General features: G+C 35.5%; 1 protein-coding gene across 4 annotated transcripts in view; it reads left to right on the top strand.

The window, feature by feature from the left end:
- STXBP5 (syntaxin binding protein 5) overlaps positions 1-20,077 on the top strand; it is a 152,858-nt gene that overhangs the window by 49,987 nt on the left and 82,794 nt on the right. For all 4 annotated transcript variants that reach the window (XM_043887954.1, XM_043887955.1, XM_043887956.1 and 1 more), the window contains 3 exons: positions 3,079-3,162; positions 7,224-7,347; positions 18,656-18,734. In XM_043887954.1, coding sequence (XP_043743889.1) covers positions 3,079-3,162; positions 7,224-7,347; positions 18,656-18,734 — 287 coding nt within the window. The remainder of the gene's footprint in view (positions 1-3,078; positions 3,163-7,223; positions 7,348-18,655; positions 18,735-20,077) is intronic.

The raw sequence follows: 20,077 nt of genomic DNA on the forward strand, positions 1-20,077 counted from the left end.
AATGTGGCGTTATATTGTCCTCCTTAGTTCCCAGAATTAATCTCTTTCAAACATTTTTAAGTATTAGGGTGCTAGAACAGATGATATTATCTAACTTTTGGTTTCTAATAGAAAAATTTCCTTCACGCTACTGATTCCTATTTCTAAAGATCTCTTTGACATTGTGTCACTGAAAAAAGAGGTAAGGTGATAGGACGTGTTCTTCCAAAGCTAACCTTATGGCAGATGATGCTGCCACATTAAGCACAGGCCCTGGCCAAAGAAAGTTAAGTGTTCATGTCAAATTCCTTACTTAACAATAACAGTAATAACTACCATTTATTACCCCTACGTGGTCGGGCCCTGCTTTCCACTTTATGTGCACTATTTTTATTTGATCCTCCCAACAAATCTTAAGTGAGCTGTTTTCCCTGTTTTATAGATAATCAGGGAGAGACTTGATCCAGTTACGTATTCTAGAAGTACAAGGCTAGATATTGGTGGAGCTGGGATTTTGAATAGTGATTTCTCTGATTCCAACCTCAGAGTACTCTCTCTCCATTATGCTACATTTCTTTTGTAAGATTTAGATCACGTATTAATGTGAAGAGCTTGTATCAGCATACCTGATGAATGCTTTTTATGAGAAAAATTCAAAGAAAATTCATCAACAGTACTGTTAAAAAATTAACATTTCTATGAGTTATAGATTCTAGTGGGAATAATCTTTGAATTTTCTGTTCATAAGTACCACATCCTTTAGTTCTTCTATTTTTTACTGTTTAGGAGATTACAGGGGTTAAAGTCTAACTTGTTGGCACAGATTTCTGATATTTGTAGGAAGGTAGAGCTGGCTGGAGGGGTTAAAGTTTACTATAATCCTCTTACGTTGTTAACGTCTGGATGGGTAACATATTTAAGTTGAATAATTACTGTTGGTAGATCTGGGCCTAGAATGTAAGTTACCTGTGTCCTGAAAAATCCAGTATTGTTTTACACTATACATAAAATTCACACTATACATTGATTCTTAACTGTTATCTTTTTCCATCTCTTTCCTTATTCCTGAAGTTCCTCTCTTATGTCCCCCATCAGAAAATGCCATACACATGTCCAGGATGCTTAGAAGGACTAAAAAGGGTAAAGGAAACAAATACCAGTTTTTTCCCAGAAGGAGTATGTATTACAGATGGTCAAGGAAAGGAGAGTTTATGTTAGGAAAATTAGCTATACTTCCTCCCAAGATGTAAATCTGTTTTGTTAGTTTCTGACTTGGTCTTCTGAGTGCCCCTTATATACTGAAATACACTAAGTTACTATTTAGTGAAAATTACTGGGCCTGCCTCCAAATTCGTTCATATCTCCAGATTATGTGAATGATTATTGGCTAGTTGCTGATTATTCATGTACTTATTAAACAAATATTTATTGAACATCTACTGTGTGTTAGAGAGTATATTAGATACTAGAGATGTCTGTAGAGACTAGAGATGAAAATGCATGTATTAATATAGGAGAAGGAGCATCTTTGTCCAGAGGAACTGGGTAGGCTTACCCAAGGAAGCAACACCAAAAGTGGATAAAAAGGGAGGAGGTTACAAGCAGACAAAACACTAAGATTTATAAAATGCAAGTGTAGACAGTAGGCAGTTTGTGAGGCAAGAACATGGATTTCATTTTGGAACTTAATTTATTCACAAAAAATGGATTAAATACCTATGTCATATCAGACGGTCTGTCTTATGTTAGAAGTATAGTAGTAAACAAGATAAAACCAATTCTTGTTAAATAAACCAATGTTATAGTCTGCAAGAGAATTCAGATAAAGAAAAGGACATTATTAAATTGTAGAGTGACCTTTCAGGCTAAAAAATGTACAAGTTGCTGTTGGAGCAAATAAGAAGGGCGCTGACTTACATTTGGTAGGTCAAGGAAGGCTTCCAGGAGGAAGTGATAGCTAAAATGACCTGAAGGATTAGTAGGATTAGTCAGGCAAAAAGGATGACTTCAGATGAAGTGGTCCAGTTAGGATGCCAGCATGTGCAGAGGCTGTGTGTAAAGGTAAGAGACAGCATGTAGAGGTAAGAGAGCATGACCTGAAAGATACACTGGAATGCATTGGGTGATAGGAATGTGGAACAGCATGAAGCTGAGGGGTTAAGCAGAGGTCAGACCATGATATATCTTGTAGGTCAGATTGTAAACTTTGGACTTGATCCTAAAAATAAGCATAAGGCATTAAAAAGTTTTAAATAAAAGCATACATTACATGATCAGACTTGTATTTTAGAACTATCACTCTAGCTACGATATGGAATGAAGTAAATAAGGAACAAGACTAGCAAGTCAGAGAGACCAGAAGCGAGAAAAGAGATCTTTGTGTATTGAACCAGGAGAGATGTATTGGAAGTGGAAAAAAATAAATTGTATGAGTGTAATTTTTAAATTACTTGATGATTTTACCTGGTGGGAGAGACACTAGGATTGAGGTTGATGCCAAAGTTTTTACTTGAGCCTCTTAAAAAATATTTTTAAAAATACTGAGAAAGCCTCTGTAACAGGAAATAGAAGAAAAAGACAGTAGGGAAGAAAGTAATGAATTCACTTATGGATATATTTGCTTTGAGGTTCTTGTGGAATAAATATGTGAACATGTGACCATTGGAATTATAAGTCTGAATCTCACAAGAGAGGTCTAGGCTAGATATAATTTGGAACTAATCAGTAGATGAATAAATGATACTGCCTGATAGTGTGTTAAATTAGAGAAGTTTGTAAACTTTAAAGCACATGTAAATTTTCATTTTTATTAGTACATTAATGAATGGAAATGTGCACTCTGGACTTCAAAATGGTACTGTTTTCATTTTCAGTAGTCAATTGTATGATGTATGTTGAAGTCAAAGGCATATAAATATGCAATGCAGTATTTGCATATGTCATCCATGTAATTAGCGATTAGCAATGCAGATGTTTAATGATGCTATAATTTTGTACCCAAAGCGTATGAATAATGATAGTTATCTTTATTGTCAGCAAGTAAATGTTTCATATGATTAATGTCAATCCTAGGTAATGTAGCATTTTCTTTTATTACAGCTTTTGATTGGCTTTGAATCTGGAACAGTAGTGTTATGGGACCTCAAGTCAAAGAAAGCCGACTATAGATACACCTACGATGAGGTAATAACATTATTTTTGTCATTTCTCCAGTTCAGAATGGCTTCTCTAAGACTTCTTTAATTAATGACTTTAGGCAATCTTTGTAGTTACTGTAACACACAAATTTTTGCACATGTATCATATAATATATTCACATAGCTCAAAAGATACAAAAATGATCTTTCCGGCTCCTGTCATTTGGCCATCCAATTCCCTTACCTCATCCCAATGTTAGTTTCTCACGTATTCTTCCAGAGGTATTTTCTGCATTTACAAACAAATTAACAAATGTGTGCTAGCTTTTTATTTTATACAAATGATAGTGTACTGGAAATATTTATAGCTTTCTTGCTTTAGATCCAAATAAAGATTGTGATTAATAAAAAAAAGATTTTTATTGCCTTCAGATTTCCTATAAGTTGGATGGTTTACTGAGATGACCAAATTTAGGTTCATTTTTTGGTTTTGTTTTTAGCAGGACTACTTCTTAGATGATGCTGATGCTCTTCTCCCAGATTGAACATTAGTGTCTGTGATATTAGCAATCAGTTATGTTCAAGGCCTAAATCCATTACCACGTAGTTTTTGCACAGTAGAGAAGTTCTAATTTTATAATTCCTTCTCTATCGAATATCTGGGATACTTATGTAAAGAGAAGCTTCTCACCTGCTCTTTTGATTATGTAGTTGTACAATTTGGATAGGAAAGGCAGGATAAATGCTTATTTCTTCTTATTTCAGTAAAAGGGGCTGTTCTGTAGTAATCTTAATGATAAGCATTTTGATCTTGTTTCCCATTTCACTGTGTACTAAAAGATTTAAACATTATTTCATATGCTTCAGTACACTAAAGTTATTAGCCTTATTGATTTTCAAATTGTCCCATCTTTCATCAGTGAATCTCTTCCATTTGTTTCCTAAGTCCTTTGATAATAGTCTTAGCTAGCTTCCTTGCCATCTGTTATAATAAAGCATACCTATTAAACTTGAATATTTCTGTCCCAAATTTAGAGTATCTTTTTCCTTGAAACTGGGTTCTTTCGGTGAGAAATGGTGTCTGGTGACCATAATTTGGGTACCAGGAGTGTTCACAATTTTTAATTCGGAGAATAGATCTAGGAAATGTGTAAGTGTTTTTTTTGGTTTATTTTTAAGAAATGTCATGTGTTCATATTGATGATTTCAGTTAGTCAAACAGATTACATTGAGTAACTATAGCAAAACTAGGAATACTTTGTAAATGTCTGCATATTATCTTTATAAGCTTGACCGAAAGAGAATTTTGTTTGTTTCCATAACTGTATACTTTTTTTTTTTTTAAAGCCTTTTGGTTAGTAAATACTCTGTCATTTACCAGTCAAGATCTTAAAATTATTTTAAGAGAGTATTTTTAATAAAGAGTTCTTGTCATTTCTCTGGAAGCTTTGGCCTGTAGAACTGTTTCTTGTGTCAAAATGAAAGCATATTTTAAGGATATTTGACTTTTTTTATTTTGCTTTTGTAATTTAAATAGTTTTCTTGGCTTTAGCCACTATTGAATCACAGGGAATTTACCCTCTTAGTTTAAACAAACACACTGGGAAAATATATGTAAGAACAGTTTATAGAAATTAACAGTATAGAACAGGGATTCCTTAGGGGGAAAAGGTGAGCCTTTCAATTGCATTAGCTTATGGTCTGGAGAGATTTTCCAGGTCTCATTCCATGAAGGGAGGTGGGCAAGGGGGAACCTACATTAAACCCAGCAGTCTCCCTGAATTGAGGAAACAGAATTGGGAAATGAGGAAAGATATCCATAACTGATAAGACAAGGTAGCAGAATATAGGGACCTGCCTTGTGAGAGAGTTTTAAAAATCCACAAGGAGCCCTTTACCTTAGTCTTAAGTTGAACTGAATAATGATTAGCACATGAGTGTGAGGTTTAGAATAGATCCATTGGAAAGGAGTAGGTAAAACAATTCTCATAGCACACACAGGACTAAGAATAGGTCACATTCCCAACAGAACAGAGAATGCTTGTAATGGACAGGGCATCACGAAGCATACTCAAAAAGGTATTGGCCTTGTCGTAGGGACAGACTAGCCCTGCATTAAAGACTGGCTTAGCTAGCCTAACAGAGCTTAAGCAAGTCTTAAAAAGTCCAGGCTGTTTCCAAGTAATATTTTTAACTACATACCAGAAGAAAAAGTGAAAAGTATTTAAAAGAGTATAATTGGGCTTCCCTCGTGGCTCAGTGGTAAAGAATCTGCCTGCCAATGCAGGAGACATGGGTTTGGTCCCTGATCTGGGAAGATTCACACGTGAGTGAAGCAATTAAGCCCTTGCCCCACAACTTACTGAGCTTGTGCTCCAGAGCCTGGGAGCTGCAAATGCTGAAACCTGCACACCCTAGGATCTCATGCTCTGCAACAAGAGAAGCCACTGCAGTGAGAAGGCGGCGCACCGCAACCAGAGAAAAGCCTGCACCGCAGCAGAGACCAGCACAGCCAAAAACAGAGAGTTTCTTTAAAGCTAATGTCCTGACTTATCAGACTGTTCTCCTAGAGACATTTGATAAAAAATAAGAGTATAATTAATATATACCTACATATCTGCCATTCTGGTATTCTTCATTCCTTTGAGTAGAGCCACATTTCCATCTCATATCATTTACCTTCTGCATGAAGGACTTCTTGTAACATGTCTTATAGTGAAAATCTGCAAATGATGTCTTCTTTGAGTCCTTTATGTGTGTAAATGTGTTTATTTTACCTCTGTTTTTGAGAAGATATCTTTGATGGATATAATCCTGGGTTGACGGTTTTTTCTCTCAGAACTGTAAAGGTATTATTCAACTGCATTCTTGCATTGTTTCTAAGGAGCTATCTGCTGTCATCTTAATCTCTGCTTTTCTCCGTTTAACCTGATCCCCTCCCTGTCCCCACCATCTGGTTGCTTTTAAGAATCTCTTATCATTAAAGTTCCAGTTTTAAGCAATTGAAATATGATGTACGTTTATGTAGTTTTCTTCAAGTTTCTTCTGCATTGAGTTCATTGAATTTCTAAGATATCTATGTATTCTAGAAGTTTATAGAGTTGAAAGTTTTCATCAGATTTGGGAGACTTTGGGTCATTATTTCTTCCAATATATTTTCCGTCCATAGGCTCCCTCCTGAGACTCCTATGACACACATATTAGTCTTCTTGAAGTTGTACCACAGTTCTCTGATGTTCTGCTTATTCTTTGCCCATCTTCCACATTGAGTAGTTTCTGCTGCTGTGTGTCTTCAAGTTAATCACGCTTTCTGAAATTCTGCTGTATCAAATCTGTTGGCAAACTCATCCAGAGACAATTTTTCATCTTAGACATTTTTCATCTCTAGAAATTCCACTTGTGTTTTTGAAGGCTTGTATGTCTTTCCTCAACATTTTCGTGTTTTCACTTACCTTTTAGAGCATGTGGAGTCTGTTTAAAATATTTGTTTTAATATCCTTGTCTGCTAATTCTCTCATAGGTATCATTTCTGAGTCTGTTTCTATTGACTACATTTTATTCTCACTTTGCATCGTATTTCCTGGTTTCTTTGCATGCCTTATAGATTTTTGTCACCTGTCTTGAAGTTCAATATGAGGTATTTTCAGTCAGTCTTAATTCTAAATCTGCATTCTTGTCTCCTAGAATTTTAGTTAATTTATAAAATTTGTTCTGAACAGTCAATGGAACTAGTTTTTCCAGTAGGCTATTGATTTTATAATTACTTGGTAATTTATGTTTAGTTATTGTTTATTCTAAGAAACTACAAGAATGCATTCTGTTTTCTTGAACTTGTCAATAATACATAATCACTATTATATTTTTATCATGCTCCCTTAAGGAGTAAATAAAATTTTGAAAGTTAAAAGAGTGTTAGAACCAAATTAAATCTCATTTTTTTGGCAGGACAATTAAGTTATGGGAATTTAATGTTAACATATGGACTTCAGCTTGGGAAATAAGAAAAAAGTTAATATGAAAAATTAATTCCAGTTCCAATTATGAACAACTTGGTGTTTAAATAAGTTTTTGTTTTTAAAGGTGGAATTCTTTACCCCTCTTCTGTAGGCTATCCACTCCGTTGCATGGCATCATGAAGGAAAACAGTTTATTTGCAGTCATTCAGATGGCACCTTGACTATATGGAATGTGAGATCCCCTGCAAAGCCTGTGCAGACCATAACTCCACATGGTAAGAATGGATCCCTTTTAAACACTACCTAAATTGTGATGGACAGAAAACTGTTTTGAGTTAGCGTTTGGGTTTGTTTGTTTTTGATGACAAGGATGAGTTCTATTTTGAATTTAAAATTTTAATTTAATTTAAAATTTCTATATTTACACATATAGAAATAATTTGTAGCAACTGGGTGAATGAAATCTTGAATAACTATATTTGCAGTTGAGATTGTAAATTTGAGCTTTCAGAAAATGAAAGTTACAAAATCTTCTGAGTAATTTTTCTCCAATAGTCCAGAAAGTTGATAATTTTGTAAGTGAGGTAAGACTTATTTTGAACTTTTGTCATCTTAATATTATCAACTGCAGATTGCTAATCTGTATATAATATGTATTGAACACTTGGCACCCTACAGAAGGTAATTTTATACCTTAAAGTATTGTCTTCAGAATCCCCCAAATGACCCCAAGTTTGATTCACTGGGAATACTCATAGGACTCAGCAAAAGGATGCAAAGTGAACTCAGCAGAGGGAAAGGCACAAGGGATGGAGTCTAGAGGAAGCCAGGCTCAAGCTTCCAGCAGTCTTCTTCCAGTGGAGCCACACAGGAGATGCTTGATTCCTCTTGCAAGGAGTTATTACCACATGTATGAAATGTCCTCTACTAGGACAGCTCACCTGAACCCGGATGTCCAGGGTTCGCATTGATGTCAATCTATACGCACCCTCTGCTTCAGTTAGCATGTACCAAAATTTCAGACGCTCAGAAGGAAAACAGAGATTGGTCGTAAACCGTATTGTTTGTACAAGTAGTACAGACACCGTGTGCCACCCTTTTCAGTCTGGGAGTGGTGGGCACTGTCCTGAAAGTCAGGTTACCAGTTGTTAACCAGGAGAGCTAATCCTGCAAGCTGCCATTTCTGGGGATAGTGATCTCAAGCTGATGTGTTAACTCTTGGTCTACAAGTAATGTATATAAAATCTCCATGAAAGTTTTATTAGAGTGGCTTCCCTGGTGGATCAGATGGTAAAGAATCTGCCCTGCAATGTGGGAGACCCGTGTTTGATTGATCCCTGGGTCTGGAAGATCCCCTGGAGAAGGGAATGGATACTCCAGTATTCTTGCCTGGAGAATCCCATGGACCGAGGAGCCTGGCGGAAGACAGTTCATGGAGTTGCAGAGTGGGATACAACTGAGTAACTAACAGTTTCACTTTTTATGAATAGTTTATGAAGGACTTTGAATTCTGGATGAGGCCTGGAAATTTGCATTCCTTTATTAATCTGCCTTCTCACGATTCTACGCTAAGAAATGCTTAACCAGCAAATTTAGGGAAATGAAAGGAACTGTTGGTTGCATTAGTAGCATACAGAAAGAGTATTTTTATAGTTATTGTCAGTGTTTCATTGTTCACTTTAAAATACGACTGCCCGTATTCTTTAAAAATTGGCACATTCTGAATTATTTCAATGTAAAAAGTAAACAGATTAAAAACATACTTTATGTAGCAGTATGAGTTTTTAGACTTGCTTGTTTTGTGGTAAAAATAACAATTCTTTTAGCCACATATTGTAATATATTTTACCACTGTGTTTTGGTCACAGTCAGAGACTCTGCTGGAAATGTACTTATTTTATTTTATTTTATTTTTTATTTTTTCATTTATTTTTATTAGTTGGAGGCTAATTACTTTACAATATTGTAGTGGTTTTTGCCATACATTGACATGAATCAGCCATGGATTTTCATGTGTTCCCCATCCCAATCCCCCCTCCCACCTCCCTCCCCATCCCATCCCTCTGGGTCTTCCCAGTGGAAATGCACTTATTTTAAATTTGCTACAGTTCTGTTTACGTGTACCTCCAGGAGATAGCCCTTTTCATAATAGGTTCCAGTTTTCCCTGATACGTTTTTGTTCTTCCTTCTGTTAGTGCCTAAGTCCCTGATCTTTGTGGTATTCCTGAGTATTTCATACATTTTAGACTCTCCTATCCCCACTGGAATCTAGGAATTCAGAAAACCAAAGAAGTTGATGATTAGTTTAGAAACCTTTAATTTCAAATCCAGAAAGAAGTATAAATAATATTGAAGATAGTAGAAATATGTATATTGGTTTTAAAGTTTTATCTAAATTTTCATCTTTTTTTGTAAGTATAATTCAAAGAGGTTTTTTTAACCACCTGAGAGTAAGTTGTCAGCATATTGCTCAATCACCCCGAAATAGTTCAGTATTAGTATCTTACAGAGACATTCTCCTATATCACCAAGTTTTGCCTTTTGTCAAAAGGGTCTATATGCAGATTAGATTTAGCTATCATGTTTCCTCAGTCTCTTTCAAACTAGAACTCTTCTTGAGCCTTTCCTTGACTTTCCTAACTGATAAATTTTGTATGTTGCAGGTCAGTTATTTTATAGAATGTGCTTCCATTTGGTTTTGTCTGATGTTTTTTGCATGATTAGATTCATGTTGCGCATTTTCAGCCGGACCATCTCAAAAGGATTGCTGAGTCCTTTTAACATTCTTAAGTGGAGCTTGTGTTTGATTTGTCATGGTGGTGTCTCATACCCTGATTCCTTGATTAAGCTTCTGTCTACTAGGTCTTTCCATTATAGCATTATTTTTTCCTTTTTGAAGTTAATAATATTTTTGATTTGTTATCTGTAATCAACAAGTATTTTGATTTGAAGGAAATAGTTGAGACTTTATAAACATACTGTTCCTCATCAAAATTTCTACCCCCTGGTTCTAGCATCTGTTGATGTTTCTTGGATGGATTACTTATTACTGTAATGGTTGCCAAGTGGTGATTTTCCTATTTTAATCTTGATTCTCTTTTAATACTAAAAATGTAAATTCTTGAGAGCAGGCTTTTAGTAGTAGCATAATTAGATTTCTGCAGAGTTTGTAGTATCTTAGTAAAAAAGGCAACCATACACATATATGTGGTATGTAGTTTTTAGTATACTAAATATCTACTCTGATGGATTAAAATTTAGGGATTTTTTTCATTACTATCCATATTGTGGGCTCTTGCTCTTCCTTTCCTACAGGTTATGGTAAATCATGGGGTTTTTTCATATCTAAACCCATGTAATGTAATAATTAAGTATCCTATTCTTAAAAACATTTATAAGCACTACCTTGGTAATTGATTGGAACTGATTGTACTTTTATTCATTCAACAAATATTGGTTCTACCATGAGATAAGTACCATTCTATACCTTGGATCAAGTAAGCAAAATTTAAGTAAATGTACTTGAAAATTATGACATGCTATATACATATGTGATTATAACAAATGTAAATTTGGATATCTCATTTACTTGGTAGGATAGCACAAAAGATACTTAGATAAGTTTTCCCCAAAATATATTTTATAATACTGTTTCCTATGTTAATGAGTTATTTGGTGAAAAAGCATGTTATGATCAAAGAAGTTCTAGAAATGCTGAAATAAAGTTAAACGTTTTCTTCCTTGAAAGACGTCTTAGATTTCAACGTACACTATGAATTTCTAAGAGGGAAAATATGTATAAGCATACATATGTATATACAATTGACTCTTGGAAAGAGCAGAAAGTCAGGGGCAGTCATTGCTGCATAATAGATAATCTACACATAACATCAAGTCAGCCCCCAGTATCTGTGGATACAAATCTGTGGATTCAACCAACCACACACAGACTGTGTAGTCATCTAGTATTTACTACTGAAAAAATTTTGCCCTTAAAGTGAACCCACGCAGCTCAAACTCCTGTTGTTCAAGGGTCAACTGTATATTAATTATTTGTGTCAGTTTATATATTTTATGTGGCTTTTCCTAAATTTACTTGACTCTAGCATCTTTTATTCACAGAACATCTTACAGTACTCTAGTGTTCTTCAAAATAGCACTTTGAGAAATGATGGCCTGGTGCTTGAACTATAATTGAATTATAGGTTCAATATTCAGTTTACTCTCAAATGGAATCATTCATTGCCAAAGTTGTTAGATAGTGGATTCTTATTCTGAGGGTCGTGACAGTTATCTAGACAATGATGATAAAATGGCCAGGAAAGGAGAATAATTTGAATTCACTTAAGACAATTTTCTGATATAATGTTGGATAATTTTATGTGTATCAAGATGGTTGACAGTTGTATTTTTTCAGAAAGTTTCTATTTGGGTGTCTGAAATTAATCAACCAGTGCTTTTTTTACTAAAACAAAAAATGATACTTCCCTTTAATCTAGTTTTTATGATTATCAAAGAACACTTTCCCAGTAATCAGAAATCTGGAATGTAATTCTAGCTTTGCTGTTTGTGAAATACTTTGTAGAAATAATTACTGTTTTCTGGGACTTAGTTTCATCATATGTAAAATGGAAGGATTGAATGGGTGATTTTTATGGTATAAGTTTTTTGATTATGTGGAAATCAATGAACCAGGATTAGAGAACTTTTATTAAGGGTTGCTAAAGGGAAAAATAAATTCATACTTCATGTAAATAAAAGTCAATTTATAATATTCTAAGGATGTGACATATTAAAAATTATATTAATCTACTTTTAAGATTTACTTGAAGCCTAGAACACTCAATGAATCATTAATCCATACTGCAATTCCTTAATGTATTAATAGTTCATTACAAAAGTTTTTTCCCCAGTTTTTATATTTGAAAGAACTTGCCAGACTCCACAGAGTATACTCAAAGAAGGCTTTTGTTTAAAGGCAAAGGATACTGTGCAGCAAGAGAAAAAGAATGTGTGTGGCATTCTAAGAGATATCCCGTGTGAGTCTCCCACCCTGCTCACAAGGACTGTGCTCCAGCCCCCAAACTCTGGCTTCTGAAGAACTCCACAAGAAACTCTCAGAGTGATCCTTTAAATGAACAAGCCAGTATTGCCGGTTAGGCCAGTTGCCAGCCGTCCAAAACTGCTACACCAAGAGTCACCAAGGGGAGTTTGGAGAGTTTTGGATCTTGAAGAAACACATCATAAATCCCACTGCTCTTGGTCATGATCCAAAAACCACGTATCCCGCTGGTCATCCGTCCAGCTATAAATCAGCTCTCTCCACACTCATCAAGGAAAGAACACCTTCCCCATTTCAGACTAATGTTATTAACAATGTGATTCTCCAGTTTGAATCATCTTATTTTCTAGAGCATCATTGTTCAGTAGAAATATGAGATCTGCATGTGTAATCTTAAATTTACTAGTGACCATACTAATAACAGTAAAGAAGTAAAATTAATTTTAGTAACATATTATTTACCCCAAATATGCAAAATATCACTACTTCAGCGTGTACTCAGCATACAGAATTGAAGTATTTTGCATTCTTCCTTTGTACTCTTTGAAACCCAGTGTGTGCTACAGCACACCTTAACGTGGAGCAGCTACATTTCAAGGGGTGAGTAGCCGCGTGTGAGCGGGGCCGGCTCTCATACCACGGAGCCCACTCTTGAGTGAGCCCATAGCTGCTGCGCAGCAACAAATGTGTTCTACATTCTAAGTGGCATTCTCCTTCCCTAATTAGAAACTAGGGAAGCACTTGTTTTTTTGACAGCGATCCTCATTTATTTGTTAATGCATCTCATTCATCCGTTCATTCATTCAATAGACATTTATTGAGCCCCTCCTCAGTACCGGAGATTAAATACTAGAAATATATTGCTCTTGGAGAACTCATAGTCCAGTGAGTGAAAATGATATATAAACTAAAATACATACAATGAGTGCTGATAAAGGCCTGCATAGTATGATGTAGAAACAGAAGTAATGAGTATGTTTTAGGTGAAGGCTATAGGAAGATTTCACAAATTCAGGCTGGATGAACTTGGTCTTAAAAGGATCAGTGGGGAGTTATAAGGGCAGAACAAGGTTATTTTAGTCAGAAGGTACAAAGACATAATCAAAAGCAAGGTATTTTTGGAAAACCGCTAGTTTAATATGACCAGTATTTAAAATTCCTTTGAGTGAATTAGCCAGAAACTAATAACTGCATACAGAGGCAAAAATATGCATTATAGTATGCTAAAGAGTTTGGACTTCATGAAGGGAGACCTAGGAAATGATTTCACAGTGAGAAACATAAAATTTATATTTGGAAATACCACTTTGATGGTAGTACATCAGATGAGCCAGGAGTAGAAAAGAGAAGCCAATTAGGGTGCTGATGGCAACAATAAATAAGGACGACCTCAAATATGACTATAAATGGAAAAAAGTGGATATAAAGGAATAAAATTCCGGAGTTAGAATCAACAGGACTTTGATTGTGTCTGAGTAGTTTTGGGGATGTGAGAAATAGGGCTTAGTAAGAGACATGAAGAAATCGCATGTTACATGGAGATTGTATGATTTATTAAGTCAAGTTTTATATTTAACCAGATCTTTTCAGTGATTTATCAAAGTAGTTCACAGGTAGTTGAAAGAGTAAGTACAAGTTTTTCTCCTGAGGTGACTCAGTAGTTAAGAAGTCAGATGACAGTTAGTGGTGAAATCCAGTGATCCTCTAAATGTCCTTTAGTTATACGAGCTTTGTAAAATCTTAGCTAGTGCCTTATTACTTGATTTGACTTAGAAAATGGTTAGTCTAGGCTTATCAGTTCAGTTGCTCAGTCGTGTCCAACTCTTTGTGATCCCATGGACTGCAGCATGCCAGCCTTTCCTGTCCATCACCAACTCCTGGAGCTTGCTCAAACTCATGTCCATCAAGTGGGTGATGCTATCCAACCATCTCATCCTCTGTCGTCCCTTCTCCTCCTGCCTTCAATCTTTCCCAGCATCAGGATTATAGATGAATAATCTAGAACATGAGCAATAATCAGTGACATAATTTTAAAAACCTGAGTTAAAAAAAAAGATCAGAGTATGCAAATCAAAAGGACTCACTAATTTCCAAGCGAGACTAATGAAGGAAGATCACTATAAAAACTGCAGCATTTTTTCTTTACAAAGATAATGAAACTACTCTTAACATCCATGCAGGTGGTGACAGAAAGTATTTAAAGAATTAAAAATCAGGCGGCTTTACATTTTATTGTAAGTAGAAATATTGGACACAATAAAGCAATAACAAAAGACTATTGAGCAAGACAAAAGTTAAGAATTTTGTACCTGGCTAGGTTTTATGCAAGATATATAAGCTCAAACTTAATGAAGTCTCACTAAATATTCCACCCAACGCCTGCCCTTTTTTCAGGATTGTTCCAGCCAGTGAAAGATTGCTGGTGAATATTGAAGTAGATTAAATTGAGTGATATCTGAATAACTTTTGCTTCATAAAATAAAATGCATGCAAGGTAATTTTTTTAAATAAATGTAAAAATTTTACTTCTAATCTCAAATTATATCAGTCTGCCACTCCTACTAGAACTTTGGGTGGTAGAGGAAGGCTGAAGGTCTGATGGTGGTCTTCTTCAGAACAGACTTTTAAATTCCTCACTGAAAGGCCATATATCTCTGAACAGATTGAAATAGAGGTTGGAATTCTCAGTTTGTTCCTTGTACAGCACAAGGGACTAGTTTTCAGATTTAAGACTCCTTTTTCCCACACCTTTTTTATTTCCTCATTCTCTCTCCCACCTCAAAAATCCAGTCTTCTCCCCTGGCAGTCCTTTCCAGCTTCTTGATCTGATGTCCTCTGCGTAACTCTCTCACTAGTCACTTGGTTCTAATAAATTAGGATGCAAGAGGCTCAAGGTTCCATTGCAACATTATTTTCTGCATAAAGAGGGGAAGAGATGTTTCCCTAGGATCTTAAGGCAGGAGTAGTATATTCTCTAAGACCAGTTGACCAGTGTGTATTTATGAAAACTTAACGTAATAAAGGTGAATTTCACATTAGTGGAGAAAGCTCCAGTGGTTCAGTGAGAATGCTGGCATTTTTTGTTGTTTAGTTGCTAAGTTGTGCCTGACTCTTTTGTGATCCCCATGGACTGTAGCCCGCCAGGTTTCTCTGTCCATGCCATTTTCCAGGTAAGAATGCTGGAGTGGGTTGGGATGCTTCCATCTTCCCGACCCAGGGATTGAACCCACGTCTCCTGCATTGCAGATGGTTTCTTTACCACTGAGCCACCTGGGACACCAGTGCTGGCAGACACATAACGATATCACAGCTCATCACGTTATACACTTCAAATACTTGGTCTTTATTGTCTGGCAGTTGCAGGTCAATAGAACTACACAAATAGTGCTGAAACTATTAGAGAAAAAAATCTTTCCTTTACCAAAGTATACTTCAGAAAATTAATGTAATAAATGAAACTATAAAGCACTTATAAGAAAATGCTTCCCAGAGTTGTAATGGTATTTGTGTGGGAAGAACTTCCTAACCGTGAGACCACAGAAGTAGTGACCAAAAAATGATAGTTTTTTATACACATAAACATACATACATATATCATTGTAGATAAACAGGATCATATAATACCAGCCTCTTCTCCATAAACCTTCCTCTACATTAGTAGCCCCTTCCCCTTTCCTGCCTCACCAGATAAGCTATGTCAAAAATCTTGCAGATGTTCTTCCAAAATACATATATTTCTAAAATCATACATATTTATAGGCACATACAAGAGCATATGAGATTTTTTGGTCATTGTTTTACATAAAAATAGAATTACATTATTCTTTCTTGCATCTTGCTTTTCTTAATCCTCTGTACTTGAGGAAAATCCCTCCTTTCATCTGGCATAGCTCTCAATTCCTTTATTTTAATGCTTGTGTATCAACCAGTTGTTTGTCTCACAGTTCTTCATAATTTATTCAGCCATGCCTAAATGATGGATCACTACAAATTATGCTGTAGTGATGAATATGAAACTTTGAAGCTGTATTTTCAATTTCTGATCACTACAAATTATGCTGCCTTTACCTTTCTTGTACATATTCAATAGGAATTGATCGTTTTATTCCTATGGAATAAATGCTTAAGATTAGAATTGCTGCTCCTCAAAATGGACTAGTTTTATATATTTCTGTTTTTCATAAATGCTCTCAGCCTGCTTTTCAAAAAAACTGTACCCTTTGCATTTTTACCAGCCATTTTATCTCTGTTCCATTGTTCTTGCCCGCAGTGGTATTATAGCTTATTTTACTTTCTGCAGTGGTAGTACAGTTCACTTTACTTTTCTTACTTTTTTTTTTTTTTTAACTTTGAGTTTGCTCAAAGTTAACTCAGGATCTCAGAGTTGGCCAGAGATGAATGACAGGGGCCTTTTCCTTTCCCAGGTCTTTCCTGGGCCTGCACACTGCCTTAAGTACAGCCTGGAATGTGTCTAGTTCTTAAGGATTTTTTTTTTTAAATTCCTGCCCAGCCTCTTATTTGCCTCAACTAAAACCACAGCCTTAGGCAGGTACCTACCATATTGCCAGCATATTACTGTTGTTTCTGTGATGCCTGGAGGTGGGGCTTTCGGTCTCCCTGAGCTGATGTCTGTTGTGTCAAATGAAATTGCCGCAACATCTTGGGATTAGAGTTTTTCAGGAAGCTGCAACTGGGGATAATATACTGATTGGGCTCTAGGGAAACTGGTTTTAATGGAACTGCAAATAAACTTCAGTCCTATCTCTTGGCTGATGCTCTGGCCTTTTTATGGCACCATGCCGTGAAGCTGAGGAGCATAGGGGATGGAAATAGCCCTTCATCAAAACATCCCGGGCCCGCCCCCCACCCCGGGTCTTAACAAGGTTCGGTCACTTCCATTGAGTAGACAGTGGTGTGCTCATTTTGTGGCTTCAGTTCTGAAGTGATTACCCTTAGTTATTTTGCTAGTATTTCAATTTTACTAAGTGAGTGGGTTCACAGAGGTCTCACTTGGTCACTCCAGAAGTCATCTCCTTTTCAGTTTCTTTAGCAGTTCATAGGCATTGAGTCCGTTGTGTGAACTTTAAGGTCATTTTGTCAAAATTCAAGTACAGCTGTTATATTCTAATTCCATTAAATATATAACTTAGTTTTGGAAGAAGTGCCATTTTAGGATTTTAAGTTTTCTTAAATGGCAGCGTGATTAGGACTGATAGACTCGATTATTTAAATGTACACTTCTATGCAATTGTTTTTAAATGTCTTAGACTTCACAAGTGACACTAGGAAAAGTGGTTGCAACATATGGACACAGTGTTAATGAACTTTGAATGTTAAATTTATTTTTAAATATAAAGAAGATAAAGTATAACCATGGGTAAAAGGTATAAGCTATTTTTAAAGAAGAAATACAGATGACTAGAAAGCCAAAGAATTTTCACAGAGATTAAACAATACACAGAAACAATCAGAAACAAATAATAATCAGAAAAAAACAATCAGAAAAAAATAATAGCATTGTTCAGGAAAGGTGGGACAAAGTACTCACACACTTTCTTCATCCTTTCTGGAATACAGTTCTATCTAAATATCTCTTTTCTTGGAATTAATCCTAAAGAAAAATCATTTTATTCACTTATTAAATTGTTATTGAGTGTCCCGTCTGTGCCAAACAATGTCACCATGGATACATAAACAAAAAACACATACACACTTAAAAATCTTTGCTTTCATGGAGTTTACATGCTTGTTGGTGAGGCAAACAGCAAACAAAAGAAAATTAAAAATACATTAGAATGAGCTAGTTCCTGGGAGGAAAAAGCTGGGAAAGAGGATAAGAAGTGTTGGGTTAGCAGTGTGTGTTTGGGACCTTCACTAATAACATAATGGTGACACTGTTTAAGAAACAGGAATTAGTATATCTTATTTTCTTTTAACTTTTTCTGAATTGTTAATACAGTGAACATGTAAAACTTGATAATAGAAATCAACCTTTTTAAAAATAATCAAAATTCTTTAACAGTATGAGTTTGACACATTTTACAGAGATTGGTTTACTTCAGCAGTCTTTTGGACATTACAATGGATGGATTTTACTTTAAGAGAGTAAATATAATTGACTTTATTAACAGAGGGATTAATTTTGCAGCCTGTCACTTTGGGTGAAAATATGATTTAGACTTATTTTCCTCAAATAAGCTATATTAAAACTTGAATTCATTTAGAAAATTGAAATCCTGTTTTCCGTATCTCTAAAACATTGCAAATACTGAATTTCTCTTACTAGAATTTTATCACAAATGTTGTTGACAAGTTATTCATTGTATTTACTTTTTAGCACTGGATTTCAGACACTAAACTGATCATTTAAAATATCTTATTTTGTATTAAATACTTCTTTCAAAATCACTTTAAAATATTTCATGGTGGATTTCATTATATTTCATTTTATAAACTATCAATGTATAAGAATTTAGAGTAACTTAGAATTTTAGAATTTAATGCAGGAAACTATATTTTAGGAAAACAGTTAAAGGATGGGAAGAAGCCAGAACCGTGCAAACCTATCCTCAAGGTGGAATTCAAAACGACTAGATCTGGGTAAGATTTTATTTCATTGACAATATTCATTGTATACAATTACTGAAATAGCACTGAAGACTGTCATACTTTTAAAAGCCTGCTTTAGAATGGTCCAATGAGTTTTTAAATTTTATTCTTGCTTTATTTAACAAAATAACTAAAAGGGATAATTTCAGGATAAAATATTTCGTGTGTTCTCTGTCTTTAGTAGTTTTACAATGTATCTTGGAAAGCTTGAATTACTTTTCTTGTCAAACTTCATATATTCTGTTAGTCTTCAATAACAGTGTTTATTCACTAGTGAAAATTGTGGAATAAGCAATGAAAAAAAAAACTTAAAATTTAGCCTGTTAATACAATATGTGTTAATTATGTAAGTTATATGTATTCACAAATTAAATCTTATTTTAAGAATATTTGACAATTTCAATAATAAGTACAGCTTAATATTAAAGGAAGAGTGTCAGTTGTATTTGAATAGATAAATTGACACTGTAACTCAGGGATAAGATTTGTATGGTTTTTACAATTTACATATCTTACACATAGTTTTTGTATATCTGTGTGTGTGCATCTCAGTCGTATCTGACTCTTTGTGACCCCAGAGACTGTAGCCCTACAGACTCCTCTGTCCATGGAATTTTCCAGGATACTGGAGTGGGTTGCCAGGGGATCCTCCTCCAGGGGATCTTCCCAACTCAGGGATCAAACCTGCCAAATGTTATATTTTAAAATATAATAATGAAAACAAATAAGCATTTCTTTAAAGATTCTAACCTCTAAAGGAGACCCTTTATGTTCAAGTTTTCTAGGAAAAGTGTATGGTTTTATAAATTACTAGAACTGTGTAAGAATTTAGGTAGTGTATATCGTGCAGTGGTTCTCAAACTGTGACCCCCTGGAGCAACAGAGGGCAGCAGTCTTGGATGCTAAGTCGCTTCAGTCGTGTCCGACTCTATGTGAACCAATAGATGGCAGCCCACCAGGTTCCCCTGTCCCTGGGCTTCTCCAGGCAAGAACACTGGAGTGGGTTGCCATTTCCTTCTCCAGTGCATGAAAGTGAAAAGTGAAAGTGAAGTTGCTCAGTCGTGTCTGACTCTTTGCAACCCCTTGGACAGCAGCCTACCAGGCTCTTCCGTCCATGGGATTTTACAGGCAAGAGTACTGGAGTGGGTTGCCATTGCCTTCTCCAGTCTTGGATGAGAACTCATTAGAAATGTACATTCTCAGAATTCACCCCAGATCTCTGAATCACAAAGTCTGTGTTGTGTGGGTGGAGCCCCGCAGGTGGTGTGGGTGGAGCCCGGCAGTTGTTGGGGGTGGAACCCGGCAGTTGGTTCTCACTGGATCGGCAGAATGCA

Source organism: Cervus elaphus, chromosome 26, assembly GCF_910594005.1.
Source record: "Cervus elaphus chromosome 26, mCerEla1.1, whole genome shotgun sequence".
Classification (NCBI taxonomy): domain Eukaryota; kingdom Metazoa; phylum Chordata; class Mammalia; order Artiodactyla; family Cervidae; genus Cervus; species Cervus elaphus.